Source organism: Syngnathoides biaculeatus, chromosome 5 (assembly GCF_019802595.1).
Source record: "Syngnathoides biaculeatus isolate LvHL_M chromosome 5, ASM1980259v1, whole genome shotgun sequence".
NCBI classification, from domain to species: Eukaryota; Metazoa; Chordata; class Actinopteri; order Syngnathiformes; family Syngnathidae; genus Syngnathoides; species Syngnathoides biaculeatus.
The window spans coordinates 19,541,790-19,556,081 of record NC_084644.1 but is presented as its reverse complement, the minus strand read 5'-3'; the positions used below and the strand labels follow the sequence as shown (position 1 = coordinate 19,556,081).

At 41.1% G+C, this 14,292-nt stretch overlaps 1 protein-coding gene across 5 annotated transcripts in view; it reads right to left on the bottom strand.

The window, feature by feature from the left end:
- klhl32 (kelch-like family member 32) overlaps positions 1 to 14,102 on the bottom strand; it is a 67,730-nt gene extending 53,628 nt beyond the window's left edge. For 2 of the 5 annotated variants that reach the window (XR_009795180.1, XM_061821215.1), the window contains exons 1-3: positions 13,927 to 14,102; positions 12,734 to 12,851; positions 6,624 to 6,801 (exon numbers count right to left, since the gene is read on the bottom strand). Coding sequence is in view for 2 of the 5 variants with exons in the window: in XM_061821215.1 (XP_061677199.1) it covers positions 6,624 to 6,801; positions 12,734 to 12,756 (201 nt within the window). In the remaining 3 variants the exon portion in view is untranslated. Of the gene's footprint in view, positions 1 to 6,623; positions 6,802 to 12,733; positions 12,852 to 13,926 lie in introns of those variants that run through there. The other 3 variants (XM_061821208.1, XM_061821210.1, XM_061821212.1) reach the window with 3 other exon arrangements.
- Positions 14,103 to 14,292: the final 190 nt, after the last annotated feature.

The following is a 14,292-nucleotide window of genomic DNA, read 5'->3' as shown; positions in this document are numbered from 1 at the left end:
GTTTATTAAAATACTCAATTTTTTCTTACTCCTGCTTGTTGTCTGAGGTTCTTATAATTTACACACACACTCTTGACATACTAATGTGACCAAATGGATCCCGAGGATGTTCATCATGTCTGACAGGGCTTGCCAAACCACAGACAAATTAAGAGATGACACGATCAGTCATTGCGCCAATTTATGGAGGAAATGACAGAGTTGACCGACAATAATTTGTAGTTGGTATTGAGTACAGAGCTTGGGGAATCTCTCCGTCCTCACCGACTCAATGATTGTGAGATTGATCTGAGTCCAAACACTGCAGTACCAAATGCTAAACTGTATCAGATTTCAAACCTGGAACAAGAAGCTGTCAGGGAACATATCTCTACATCTATTGTAGGAAGCTTCATTCATCCGCCATCCTCACCAGTGGGGACAGGGTTTTTCGTTTTAATTGACAAAAAACACATGACGCTGAGGCCTTGTATTGATTTCAGGGGGCTTAACGATATCACTGTGAAGAACAACTACCCATTGCCTTTATTGGATTCCGCGTTCACTATTTTGAATATCTAGTCATACTGTTTAGTCTAACTGACCCACAGTTTGATGACCGATGTTCTGTGAGATATGAAAAACCAATTCTGTTTGGGGTATCTTGATGATATTCTGATTTTCTATACAAATCTGCAATTAAACCAACAACATGTTCGGTTTGAATTGAAACATCTGCAGGAAAACCGGCTTTATGTGAAAGCAGAGAAATTCTACTCGACATCTGTTCAGTTCATGGTGTAGGAGGGTAAACTGTGAGCTGATCCAGCATAAATACAGGCTCTGGTCAACTGCCCTTTTTCTATATCAAAGAAGCACTTGCAGAGCTTCTCGGGTTTCACATATTTATGCAGACGGTTCACCTGTAATTTCAGCATGGCGGCTGAACATCTGACAAGACTCATATACAGTAAGTTACCATTTGTTTGGACTCTGGAAGCTGAAGTTGCATGCGTTCTGCTGAAAAATATGTTGTCTAGTTCAACTGTCCTCATTCACTATAGTAGCGGGAGCGGTGTTGTCTCAGTGATTCATAGTCAACCAGCTCATTTTTTCCTCACGTTACCTCAGTTTGGCAAAGAGTCATTAAGATGTTCGAAATAGGGAATTTCTGGCACTCTTGTTCGATCTTCAGGAGCTGGAGGCCACTGTGGAAAATTCCACTGATTATATTGATCATAAAACTTGGCCTTCATTCTATCTACATGCAGGCTCAAGTTCCTTCAAGAACATTCGGCTATGTTTTTCACAAGTTTTGACTTGACCATCACTTATCATCCTGGGTCCCTGAATGCCAAAATTGATGCCTAGTCTCACATATATGGGTCTCCCACTCATGTGCCAGTGCCAGAGACTATCAAATATGCGGGTCATGTGATGCTAGTGCTCCATTGGGTGGAGGACGGGAGTCTGCATGGTGGGGGACACACAGATTCTGGATAGATGCCCAATAGACAAGTTGTTTGTTCCAGTGGAATTACACCAGGAGCTTTTGTTGTGTGAGCACTCTTCTAATGTGGCACCTCATCCAGGAGTGACTTTTCCATTGAGGTTTGCCAATATCCTTGTGTACCATTTATTTTTTATTAGACCAATCTTTTCTGCTCCAGCTCTGTCCACCAGCGTCCCCTTAGTTTTTTATTGTTTGGTGTAACTCATCTCATGAGGTACTTTTATTCCTTTTGCTGCATTGAAAGGAAAGCTATGATTGACTGTAGTAGACAATTGTAATAATCCAAGTCCTGACCAATACACTAATTTACCTCTGATAGTACTCAGCATGGGGTTGAAAGAAAGAAGCGGTATTTGACTCACTCACCTACTCTTTGTGCAGAGAAAGGTAAAAAATAACTTCCACTCACACAGGAGGAGAATTCCAACAGGGCAACCTGGATGAAGTTAATATGCTTTTCATTTTTTAGGGAGATTTTTGTTAGTTTCTTAATGCTATTCTGTTTCTACTATCTAAAGCAAACCTTGTTAGCGTACTTTTCTTGTGCACCTCTTCTTCTCTACCTAACTAACTGCCTGACAGTAGATATGTTAAAGCTTTATTTGACTGTAACTTGACAAGAAAGAATGGCGATCCAATCAGAAGAAGACACCCACTGTAACTTTTTAATTTTCATATGTTTCTGTACAATAACTACTGTAAATGAAAACTGGAGCAAATGAAAGTTCTCTTGATTTGTGGCAGCTTGAATCAACTATCAATTTAAACTTCACAGTTATATATTTAGTTATAACAATCCCCTGTGGTCTACTTTGCTTAGCAGTCATTATACTAGATCAGTTTTAGTGGTTCCTGCAGCCTTGAAAAAGAACAGAGCTTGTCTGAATCTACATGCCTGTATGGGTCAATCATTCATGTTCCGAGAGGGAGGAGGACTGCACCAAATAGAAGACGAAGATTTTGAGTGAGCCACAGGATCAGGCTTGTTTAACCTCACCTTGACCCAAAAGGTTCCAGTGTATGTGTGTGTAATGTTATTTAAAATGTTTGGTCAAGTGTCTACATAGTGTCTTCTAGCAGCAAGGTGTCTTTGCAATTGGAATTCCTGAACTCTTTCGTGTCTCTCAAAAGTGAAGAAGGGGAGGAGAAAAATAAAAACCAAAATTTGTCCCCTGCGAAGCCATCAGATTTGTGTGTCGTAAAAGGTCACCATATTCAGTTGATACTTCAACCAAAAGCACCTTGAATATTCTGTGTTAGTTCTGAAGCAGATGGTGTTTATGATCTTCACGACAGGAGTCGTCCTGTGCTCGAAGCAGATAACTTTTGCAAATAACACCCGTTGGTGAAAGACAGACTCGCAAAGCAGAAATATTGGCTCTTGTGTGTTACCTTTACAGAGAGCAGACATAGCTTTATATTGTCCAATCATAGTGGGAAACCCCTCCGTAGTCACCAATACCGGTTTTTACAACCGTACCTTATTCTCTGCAAAAAATTCCCTCACTACGTTATACAGTGAAGAAAATAAGTATTTGAACACCCTGCTATATTGCAAGTTCTCCCACTTAGAAATCATGGAGGGGTCTGAATTTTTTACCCAACGTGCATGTCCACTGTGAGAGAGATAATATAAAAAGAAAAATCCAGAAATCACAATGTATGATTTTTTTTCAACAATTTATTTGTGTGATACAGCTGCGAATACGTCTTTGAAAACCTGTCTATCAGCTAGAATTCTGACCCTTAGTTCGCCGTTAAAAGCCGACCTCCACTCCATGTATTATCCTGAATCAGATGCACCTGTGTGAGGTCGTTAGCTGCATAAAGACACTTGTCTAACCCATACAATCAGTAAGACTCAAACTCAACTCAAACTCAAAGACCTGTCCAAAGACATCAGAGACAAAATTGTACAACTCCACACGGCTAAAAAGGGCTACGGAGAAATTGCCAAGCAGCTTGGTGAAAAAAGGTCCACTGATGGAGCAATCATTAGCAAATGGATGAAGCTAAACATGACGGTCAATCTCAATCAGAGTGGAGCCCCATGCAAGATATCACCACGTGGGGTCTCAATGATCCTTAAAAAGGTGAGGAATCAGCTCAGGACGTGGTCAATGACCTGAAAAGAGCTGGGATCACCTAAACCCAATAGAAAATCTTTGGAGGGAGCTGAAACTCCGTGTTTCTCACCGACAGCCCAGAAACCTGTTTGATCTAGAGAAGATCTGAGTGGAGGTCTTCGCCAAAATCCCTCCTGCAGTGTGTGCAAACCTGGTGAACAACTCCAGAAAACATTTGAACTCTGTAATTGCAAACAAAGGCTACTGTACCAAATATTAATATTGGTTTTCTCATGTGTTCAAATACTTATTTGCCACTGTATCACACAAATAAATCATTAAAAAAATCATACATTGTGAATTCTGAATTTTTCTTTTTAGATTATCTCTCTCACAGTGGACATCCACCTAGGATGGAAATTTCAGACCTCTCCATGATTTCTAAGTGTGAGAAATTGTAATCTAGCAGGGTGTTCAAATACTTATTTTCTTCACTGTAGATGTCAATTCCCTTTGTAGTTGGCTCGAAGGCCAGTAGTTCTTCTTTTGTGGAGAAATGATCAAACATCATCTTTATCAACACCATCAGCTGCACTGTACTCCTCCTGTCCATGGACTCATTACACTCGATGCTAAACCACCTGAACCTCACTAGATCCGGGTTTAGCTGATCGGCCAAGTTCCCTGAGAAGACCGTCACACCTGCCCACGGCTGTGTGGAGTTTTCATGTTCTCCCTGTGCCTGTGTGGGTTTTTGCTGGGCACTTCGATTTCCTCTCACATCTCAAAAACATGCATTAATTGGAGACCCTAAATTGCCCTAAAGCGTGATTGTGAGTGCGACTGTTGTCTGTCTCCCTGTGCCCTGCGATTGGCTGGCAACCAGTTTAGGGTGTAGCCTGCCTCCTGGACGATTAAGGCTGGGATTGGTTCCAGGACTCCCGTGACCCTCATGAGGATAAGGGGTTTCAAAAAGCTAATTAATTAGCCAACACTAATTTAATGAATCTTATCAACTACAAATGCATTTTTGCTGTGCCATAATCATTCCTTAAGGTATTTTTAAAAAATATGCTGTTTGCTCATTTTCAGCTTTTATAATTTTAATAATAATTTTTATAATAATTTTGAATATGCAGTATGCAGCATACTTGCTACATAGTCTATAATTTAGCTTTCAAATTAATTACAATTATTAATATGTTTGTTGGGCTCGTCACTGACTTTGGTGCCATGGGTTCAGTTCTCACACAGAGACGGTGAATGTGAGTGCAAATGGTTGTCTGTCTATGTGCGCCCTACAACTGACTGGCAACCAGTACAGGGTGGAGTTCGCATTTCGCTCAGTCAGCTGGAATAGGCACCACCACCCCACGATCCTAACCAGAATAAGCAGTTTTTAAAATAACTGGATGGGTGGATTATTGCCCTGAATGTTGTCGGTTTCTATGCTTAGCAAGCCTTATAATGATAGCAGTGTTTTGAAGACAAGATAAAGATTAAGAAAATTATTAAGGATTTGGATCAGCTATTTCTCCCACTTCCAAGTATTGGCTGATATGTAACAGACGGATATTCTTTTATTGTGAAATGGCACCATGTTTATCCAGATTGCAGGTCATTAGAGGGACAGCCAAAGTTGGATGTTTTGGAGAGAAGGTTCAAGAGAGCAGACTTAGATGGTTTGGACATGTTGAGAGATGAGAGAGTAAGTATATTGGTTGAAGGGTGCCGAGGATGGAGCTGCCAGGCAAAAGAGTGAGAGGAAGACCAAAAAAAAGGTTGATGGATGTTGTGAGGGAGGACTTAAGGACAATGGTGTTAGAGAGGAAGATGCACGAGATAGGCTAAGATGGCAAAAGATGACATGCTGTGGCAAACCATTACGGGACAAGCCGAAAGAAAAAGAAGAAGAAGCAGGTCATGGGCACAAACACATCATATACATGGGATTCTGATTCATCAACATAGACACGGTGGTGCAAAGAAAATTGTCTGGTGGTAAGAACAAGTCATGAATCTGATGGTGACTTTGGGCAAAGTCAGTCAAAACATTTGTGTACTTTTCATAGTAAATGAGGCTCATTGTGAATAAAAATCCAAACTTCTAAAAATGGGTAAGAAAGGGCAAAGAGTTGGTGCATCCACCCTCAGTGCAAATTATACTGTTTACGGTGTACAAGCTTAACACAATGTGGGACGTTAACACACATATCTCTTACCTGTTCTAACTGAAGAAGATTTTACATCTTGGTAACGGAAAGAAATTTACTTACTTACTTACATGTCTTATAAGGAATAGTTCATATAAACAGAAATGTCCCTTCTTCTTTGTTATTGTTGCTTTGTTTTTCCTTGTTCTTTGTTCTGAATGTCATACCAGGACAGCACCGACTGCCGGAGAAAAATTCCTTATGTGTTTTTACACACTTGGCCATTAAAGCTGATTCTGATTCTAATATTACAATGGCTGGATTTGTCACAGGCAGTTTGTGGGATAGTAATGTTAAAATTGCAACTCTCTGTCTATAGCCAAAAAAAAAGGAAAACCCTTTAAGAGCGTGGTGGCCATATTCACAAAAATACTTACAATCAATCCTGGTAGCTCAATATATGCATGTTGTTTTCAAAGCAGAATCACATCTGTTACCCTTAAGCAAGCTACTGAACACACAGTACTGTTGTTCTGCAGCACAGTTTGCACTGTGCCCAATTCTGACATCACCATTCTTGTGCATGAGTGTAGGGATGTAATTCTATCATGCGTGGATCTGTGTACAAATGCAAAAAATGCAGATGACGGATGATTTCATCCACACACACCGAAAAAGAAAAAAAAATCTATTCAAAACATTTTGAGTAAGATAAGATCCTCCAAAGGTGAGCATGGTAACTGTCCCTCTGATTGAGGTAATGACCCAATAAGTGTTGCCTAACATTTTCTTCCTTTAGCAGTATTTACTTCTGAGGCAGCAGTGACGGGTATGCTTTGTTTGAAGATATAGTTTGCCAAACACTGCATTCTTAATGATACACAATATAATTACAGTAGATTGTACACTCACCCGGAAATAATCACTGCATGCTGCCAGAATGGCTTTGTGAGCATGGAACTTTTGCTCCCCGGCCACCAGGGTGACATCACACAGAAGTCCATCTTTCCTCTGCTGGTTGAGAGCAGCCAGGACGGAGTCCTGATGGGATTTGGATTGGCAGAGTCTATGTCCTGTCAGCATGTCCCTGCTGATGGAAACACACACACAAACGTGTTACCAAGGAAAAATGAGTAAAATCCAGCTAAAAGCCATTGGTACTACAATATGCATCAGGGTATGCATTAATTCTGCACTAATGGGCAGATATGTAATCAGTTCATCAGCACAAAATGGTATTGTCCGTCGGTGACAGCGGATTTCTCTGATTGGTTGTCAGCTAGCGAATCAGCACGTACGCAAACAAAAACAACAACAAAAACCCACTATGTGGTAAAATAAGCTTAGCTAAATGTTCATCATTACTAAGATGTGTTCCTGCCTGTATTTTGAGTGTGTCCAGTAAGATGAGCAGGATGTATGCACATTTCATGCCTTAAAATCGTGTCAGGGCATTGTACGGAAAACAATGATTTCTCTGACATGCTCACTTAAAATGTGGAAGTTACCAGTGAAATCTAGCTGATCGTCACGTTGAGTCCATCTAAAAGTCACTTGACATTACATTTGCTTTAAAAGACTTGATACTGCCAAAATAGGCAGATCTTCTACTTCTTCTTTTCCTTTCGGCTTCTCCCGTTAGGGATCGCCACAGCGCATCATCTTGTTCCATGTAAGACTATCTCCTGCATCTCCCTCTCTAACACCCACTGCCCTCATGTCTTCCATCACAACATCCACCAACCTTCTTTTTAATCATCCTTTCACTCCTTTTCCTGGCAGTTCCTTCTCATCAGCCTTATACTAATATACTCACTATCTCTCGTCCGGATATGTCCAAACCATCAAAGTCTGGTCTGTCTTTGTCTTCAAAGCATCTAACTTCAGGTATCCCTCATATGAACTCATTTCAAATTTTATCCAACCTTCTCAATCCTCGAATGAACCTAAACATCTTTATTTCTGCCACCTCTAACTCTGCTTCCTGTTGTCTCTTCAATGCCACCATCTCTAATCAGTACATCATGGCTGGACAAACCACTGTTTTATAAACTTTGCCCTTTATTCTAGGAAAGACTCTTCTGTCACATAACACACGAGACACCTTCCGCCAGGTGTTCCAACCTGGATGGACCTGTTTCTTCACTTCCTAATCACAATCCCCATTGCTCTGGATTGTTGAACCCAAGTATTTGAAGTCGTCCACCCTCGTTATTGCTTCTCCTTGGAGACTCACTGTTCCCCTTCTACTCCTCTCATTCATGCTCATATATTCTGTTTTATTTAGGCTAATCTTATTACATTCTTAGCCAGCTCTTTCTTTAAAATAACCCCCACTCCATTTCTTTTCCAATCTATTCCATGGTAAAATAATGCTCCTTTCCGATGGTGATCTTAAGCTCCGGCCCCTAAGCCATGTCCCACAAGTTTTCAAAATGGTGATTGAACAGAACATGTTTGAAGTCTATTCCCTATCACGTCTTCCAGATTATATTGGGGTATGTTTTTTGTGAAATGCGTCAGACTTGTCCAAGAGAGTTCTACAGAGAGGTCTCAACTATTTCACGCAAGCATATGTACACAAAATTAAGATTTTGGACGGAGCAGGACGCAATGTCAGAGTTACAGCGAAATGTTGGTGATCGATGCAAAAAAAAGTTTGACGCCTCACAAACTTCATATTGAAATCCAACAGGACAAAATAGTGGAATCGTACTGCACATGTAAAGCAGGGTGAGTAATTTTTACTTTGAAAGATCACAATTAATATCATTGTCGTCTTTATAAGTTAGCTGGTGTATTGGCTTGGCTTGTAAATCAAACCCAGTGCTCTGTCTTAAAAGTCTGATATGATACAAATGGGCAAATAGACATTTCTCTTGCATGGCATCGCGTATTTACGTATCCCTAACCCTACTCTTCGGTACAACACATCACACACTTTATTCAGCAGGTCAGTGCTATACTAACAAAGTGAAAGTTGTTCTCCTGCAATGTATAAAGCACTGATAATAATTCCATCAAACTCAGAGAAGATACTTCTCCCTCACTTACCTTCAAACATACAGCCTTGTGCTTGTTGATATTGTTCACATTTGTTTGTACATGCGCTCTTCTGCAAGCCTTAACCCATCGTAGACACTTCGTCACCTATGTTTTAGGCTTTGTAAAATGAATCAACCGGGCACCTTGTAACCTAGCAGGATATCTTTCATCAGAATTGCACATTCCCCAAGCACATCTGAGGACCATTTTCTTTGTAACGTTAACTTTTCCAAGCGCACGCTACTGACAACCAGCATTGCTTGTGGGACAATACGGCAAGAGGGGACTGTCAAGTCAGGGGTTAAGACAATGCGGCTATCTGACTGGCTATTATTGTGCGAGTGATTGACAAGTCGCAAAGGTCCATTTAAACCCTGCCTCTAAACGTCTGGCCTTACTACCTTTCCACCTGCTCTCTTGGATGCACAATATATAAAACTTTCTCCTAATCATCATGTCAACAAACTCCTAAGCTTTTCCTGTCATAGTCTCAACTTTCAAAGTCCCTACACTCAGTTGAAGGCTCTGTGCATTCCTCTTCTTCTCCTGCCGACGAATCTCCTTTCCTCCTCTTTTTTGTCTTTGACCCACAGGAACTGAATTTCCACCAACCCTCTGCAGATTAACGGTGCCGGGGGCAGACATTGTTAACCCGGGCCACAACTGACCTGATATGGGATTCTTTAGATGAACATATATATTTGTTTGGCAAAGTTTTTAGCCGGATACCCTTCCTGACGCAATCCTCTGCATTTATCCAGGCTGGGACTGGCATAAAGATTGCACTGGCTTGCGCCCCTATAGGGCTGACCTGCATTAGTGAAATAAATATACTGAGAGGGAACAGGAAGTATACTAGCCTGCACCCCAACTCGGGCACTATGGTTGAAATGTGACTAGAAATATGTGGCAAACTTTATCCCTGTTTAATTAGGGTATTCTTCAGCCAAAATATGTGGTTTAAATTTACCCAATTAAGGTGGCAGCAAATTGTTCCCTACATTTATTGGATAAATTCTACAAGGTTTTTTTTGTTTTTTTACTCGAGCAACATTTAGCTATGTACATACTGCAGGGGTAGCTTAATTTTTTTTTACTCATAACACAATTACCAAACAAAATAACATCTTGCTGCTGTCATCTATTGTTTGACTAAGTTATTTGATAGTCATTAGCAACCATATTCCACCATTAAATTAATTAATTATTAATTAATTAAGGTTATGCACTTCCTTGGGAAATTCAATCTGTCAGGGTAGGGTGACAGTTTCTAAATGACAGATAGGGAATGCTTGGGTAGTCAGGCCATGTTTTTAGAAATCGTCAGTCCCTCTCCTCTTGTACACCTCCATCATCAGCATGCTACACTGTCCAACCAAATCCATCTCTGCCCATTTGAATGCAGCAGCCAGTCAGGCAAAACACTCTGTAGTGTTGTGATGTGAGACAAAGAAAATGGTGGGTGTGAGGGGTGGGGGCTTGCATGCATGGTTGTGTGTGTGTACTGTATGTGTGATGACTGATGAGTCAGGGTGTTGGTATATTGGCATATGTTTCGAAGAGCCCAAGGAGATTTGCTACACTGAAAGTAAAGCAATTTATAGCATTTAAAACCCCAATGAGAGATGTACGATGTAGAATTTGTGAATGGACTGAAAACTTTAGGGATTAATTGAAAATTGTAATACGATGGAAAACAGGGGACTTTTATTTACCATGGATACTTCTTGAATGCAGTTGATATTAAATAAACCCATTGTGTAAATTCTCCCACAGATGCCACAAACAAGTCGTTTACTCAGAATTGGTTTCATGAAGCCAACCAATCTGCATGACACTGTGAAGTGTATACAAACAATAATACACAACACAAATCTTATTTGTTAATTTGACCAAAAACCTACAGGCAGGCCTATGTTTTGCTCAAGTTATACAGTATCTCAACATATAGTAAGAACCTCTCTTTGATCTGATCTTAATGACACATCTACTGAAACTGTAATTCCATGCATAGTTTGTGCCTGTGTCTCATTTGAAGTTACTGCTTGGAAATATTGACATCTACCCACAAAGAAGGTCCTTTTAAGGATGACAACTCCATTCACGCACAGCTTCATTATCTTGGACTAAAATAATAGTGGAGGTTTTGAAATTGTGATAATACTCCTCTTTTGAGTTTTCTGTTGCTAATGTTGACTGGAATCATCTGCAGCAGAATTTAAAAGCTCAGTTTTGTCATGATCCTGCCGCTTCAGCATGAGCTGTGCAGGTGCCCGCGCGGCTGCGCTGATTGGGAGGCGCACACCTGCTCCTCATGCGGGCTGATCATACCCTGTATAGATAGGACCCGGTGACGACTGGTCGTCCGCCAGTTCGTTGAGCTTTATGTCCCGTTCCAGCACTCTCGTACTCCTGATTGATCCTGTGTGTACCGACCTTCGTCCGTTCTCCGACCAACCTTGTAAGCCTGACTCTTTGATCCTTCTGCCTGCGTGGATTGTTTCCCCGTGTACCGACTCCTGCCTGTCCGCTCATCTGTTGTCTTCGCCCGACGCCCCAACAACCGCTGCTGCACTGGACTGCCTGCTCGATCCCCGACCTCGGCATACAATAAACGTGTCTCTTCTTGAACTACCTTGTGTCTTCCGAGTTCCTGCATTTGGGTCCTACCTCTCGTTCCGATGGGACGTGACAAGTTTATTCATCCCTTTTCCTGCCTTTGAAAACATCTTTCATACAGGTGTTTAAGAACACTTTACTTTAACCATTTATAAATGACATCAATCACTATAATTATTTGTATTATGTTTGGGAATTTTTGCTGTTTTCTGTTTGTTATGTTTTATAGGTTGTTTTCATGTAATAACCTCTTATACGGTCTCTTGGCCAGGCCATCATTGTAAATTATAAATGATTCTCAAATGAACTAACTAGTTGAAAAAAATGACTCAAGTTCTCAAAAGTGTAAAGGTAAGGGGGTGTAGCATGCCATAGTGTGATGTCCTGCATGACAATAATTTTACTGTGGAAGTCATGGTTCTTCTTTTTGATTACATGGCAGGAAATGGTCAGTTAAAAAAACTCAACAAATTGTACAGTATATGTTGACATAATCAGTCACAGTAAATAAGCCTACCATCTCACTTGCCATTTTCCAACCCATAACAATACTATGCAACATCCTTGCTAAAATCGTAGCCTTGTTGGGATATGGTCTACACATCCATGATCTAGATGATCCAAAGTAGCATGAGACTCATTAGTCTTCAGGCATTTCTGAGCTCACAGCAAACATTTTTATTGGTTTGGCGTGGCTGAGCTAGCCTTATGCATGACTGCAAGCCTTAGCAAAATGTAAATGGGCTGAACTGAGACTTACATTGGTTTTCCTAAACCACAGTCATTACAGTACAGTATTTTACATTTCCCTGAGAAGACTGCTCAGATTTAATCCCTCTGGGAGTTATAACAATACAATAAATTAAAATGTAATTACTGGTGGCACAGTGCAGCAGCTGGATAGTGTTGGCCTCACAGTTCTGAGGACCCAGGTTCAATCCCTGCCTTCCCTGTGTGGAGTCTGCATGTTCTTCCCGTGCCTGCATGGGTGTTCTCTGGGTACTCTGGTTTCTTCCCACATTCCAAAAGCATGCAACATTAATTGGACACTCTAAATTGCCCCTTGGTGTGATTGTGAGTGCGGCTGTTTGTCTCTATATGCCCTACAATTGGCAGGCAACCAGTTCAGGGTGGACCCCGCCTCCTGCCCATTGACAGCTGGGATAGGCTCCAGCACTGCCGCGACCCTCGTGAGGATAACCGGCTAAGAAAATGGATGAATGTGTGAATTAATACTATAGGTGACAACCACTAATTACCTTAGTACCACATGCACCACTGATACTATACAATATATACGATAAAATCTCCATTTTAGTGTTCAGAATGTGTAGACTGAGTCTGACAAGGTCGTTTACCTGTGGCCAGGTTCAGGAGGCATGCCCCTGGATGCAAGATGAAGGGACTCTTGTGGAGGTGGAGGTGCTACTCGTCTCCTGAGGAATTAAGTCTCCTCCCTGGCCAACATACATCAGCCTGATAGGACATAACAGAGTGTCAGCTTTCGTCAGTCCATTTAATCCACTCAAATGGAGTGTAGCAACCCACTGTGTGACATGTGAAAAAAATGCAACTGCACATCAAACATCGCGGGTAGGGGTGGGGGGTGGGGGGGTTAAGCATGAAAAGTGTGATGGCGATAGGCAGTTTGAGACCTGAGAATGGAAAAATAAGCATTTTGAAAACCTTGGAGTCAAAATTACACAAATAACTTCTGATTCCATGGAGCTACAACTGCATTGCACAGCTGTATTTTATCCCACAGTAGTCTAATTACTGTACCAAGCATTACATGAGGCAATACTCTGCCTGGAACAATTTCAAATAGAGATATTAATAGATATTAATACAGATATTTTTAATGTGGCTATTCAAAAGCTGTTCACTGTATAAACATATGTATGCATCTCATCTTCATTTTGACAGCAGTTCCGGGCAAGCTGTAGTTATTGATCCATTCAAGAATGACCTTTAAATACGTGGCCACAGGCCAATGCATCTTATAGATGAGGTGTAAACGGGAGGTGACTTGCATTTCCGATGAAGACCAACAGTGTCACATTAAATATATTGAGTTAAATAAGGGTGGGGGGTTGTCAGTAAAATTATTCTGCAAAGTATACAGGTCTTTGCCAGCACGCCATGTGATTATATGTCCTGTCTTATTTAATTGTATACAAATACTTAATTGAGTCATTTGGTGGAAATGATCACAATATGTTCGCCATTTTTCTGCAAACCATAATAGTCACTTGACTCAGAACAACCACGAAAAATTTACAAAACGTCACAGACCGCACGCAACACGAATTTAGAGTAGGAAACAACACGAAATGATCAATGATGGTTAAGATTTGAGTTGCCGTTTAGAAAGCATCACTTTTGCGCTAGGTATCACTTTCCAAAAGCTTGCATCTGTCAAGGAGTTTCCTAGCAACAGGCCAGCGCCTTGCTCCACGGAGGAAAACCTCTTTACTTCCATCCCACACAATATACATTGGAAACACTCGCATAGCAGGAATTCCCGGTTGTCACGCCACAGCTCACCCACCTCATATGTCAGTGTCCTGGCGTCGTCCAACTCCTCTTTGGTTGACAATGAGATGATCCGTTCATCCGCACCATGAAGAAGGAAGCAAAACGACGCCTAAAAAAAATAAAAAATACGCCTCTGTCTACAGCACTTGTGTGTTGGTGGTCTAGCACCCAAAAGGTTTCGACAAAACTCCGCCTCCCCGTTGGTCACATGAATGTGGACAAATAGGTGGACCTAGCGTCTCCAAGTGGGTAGTATGGCAATTGCAACGTTCCCAAAACAAATTAGCAGGGATCTTTTGTTTTCCTGCTACATTTTGCTCCTGAGACAAAAAGTTCACGTGGACCCAAAAATGCATTCTTACCAAGCACATTTTCGTTA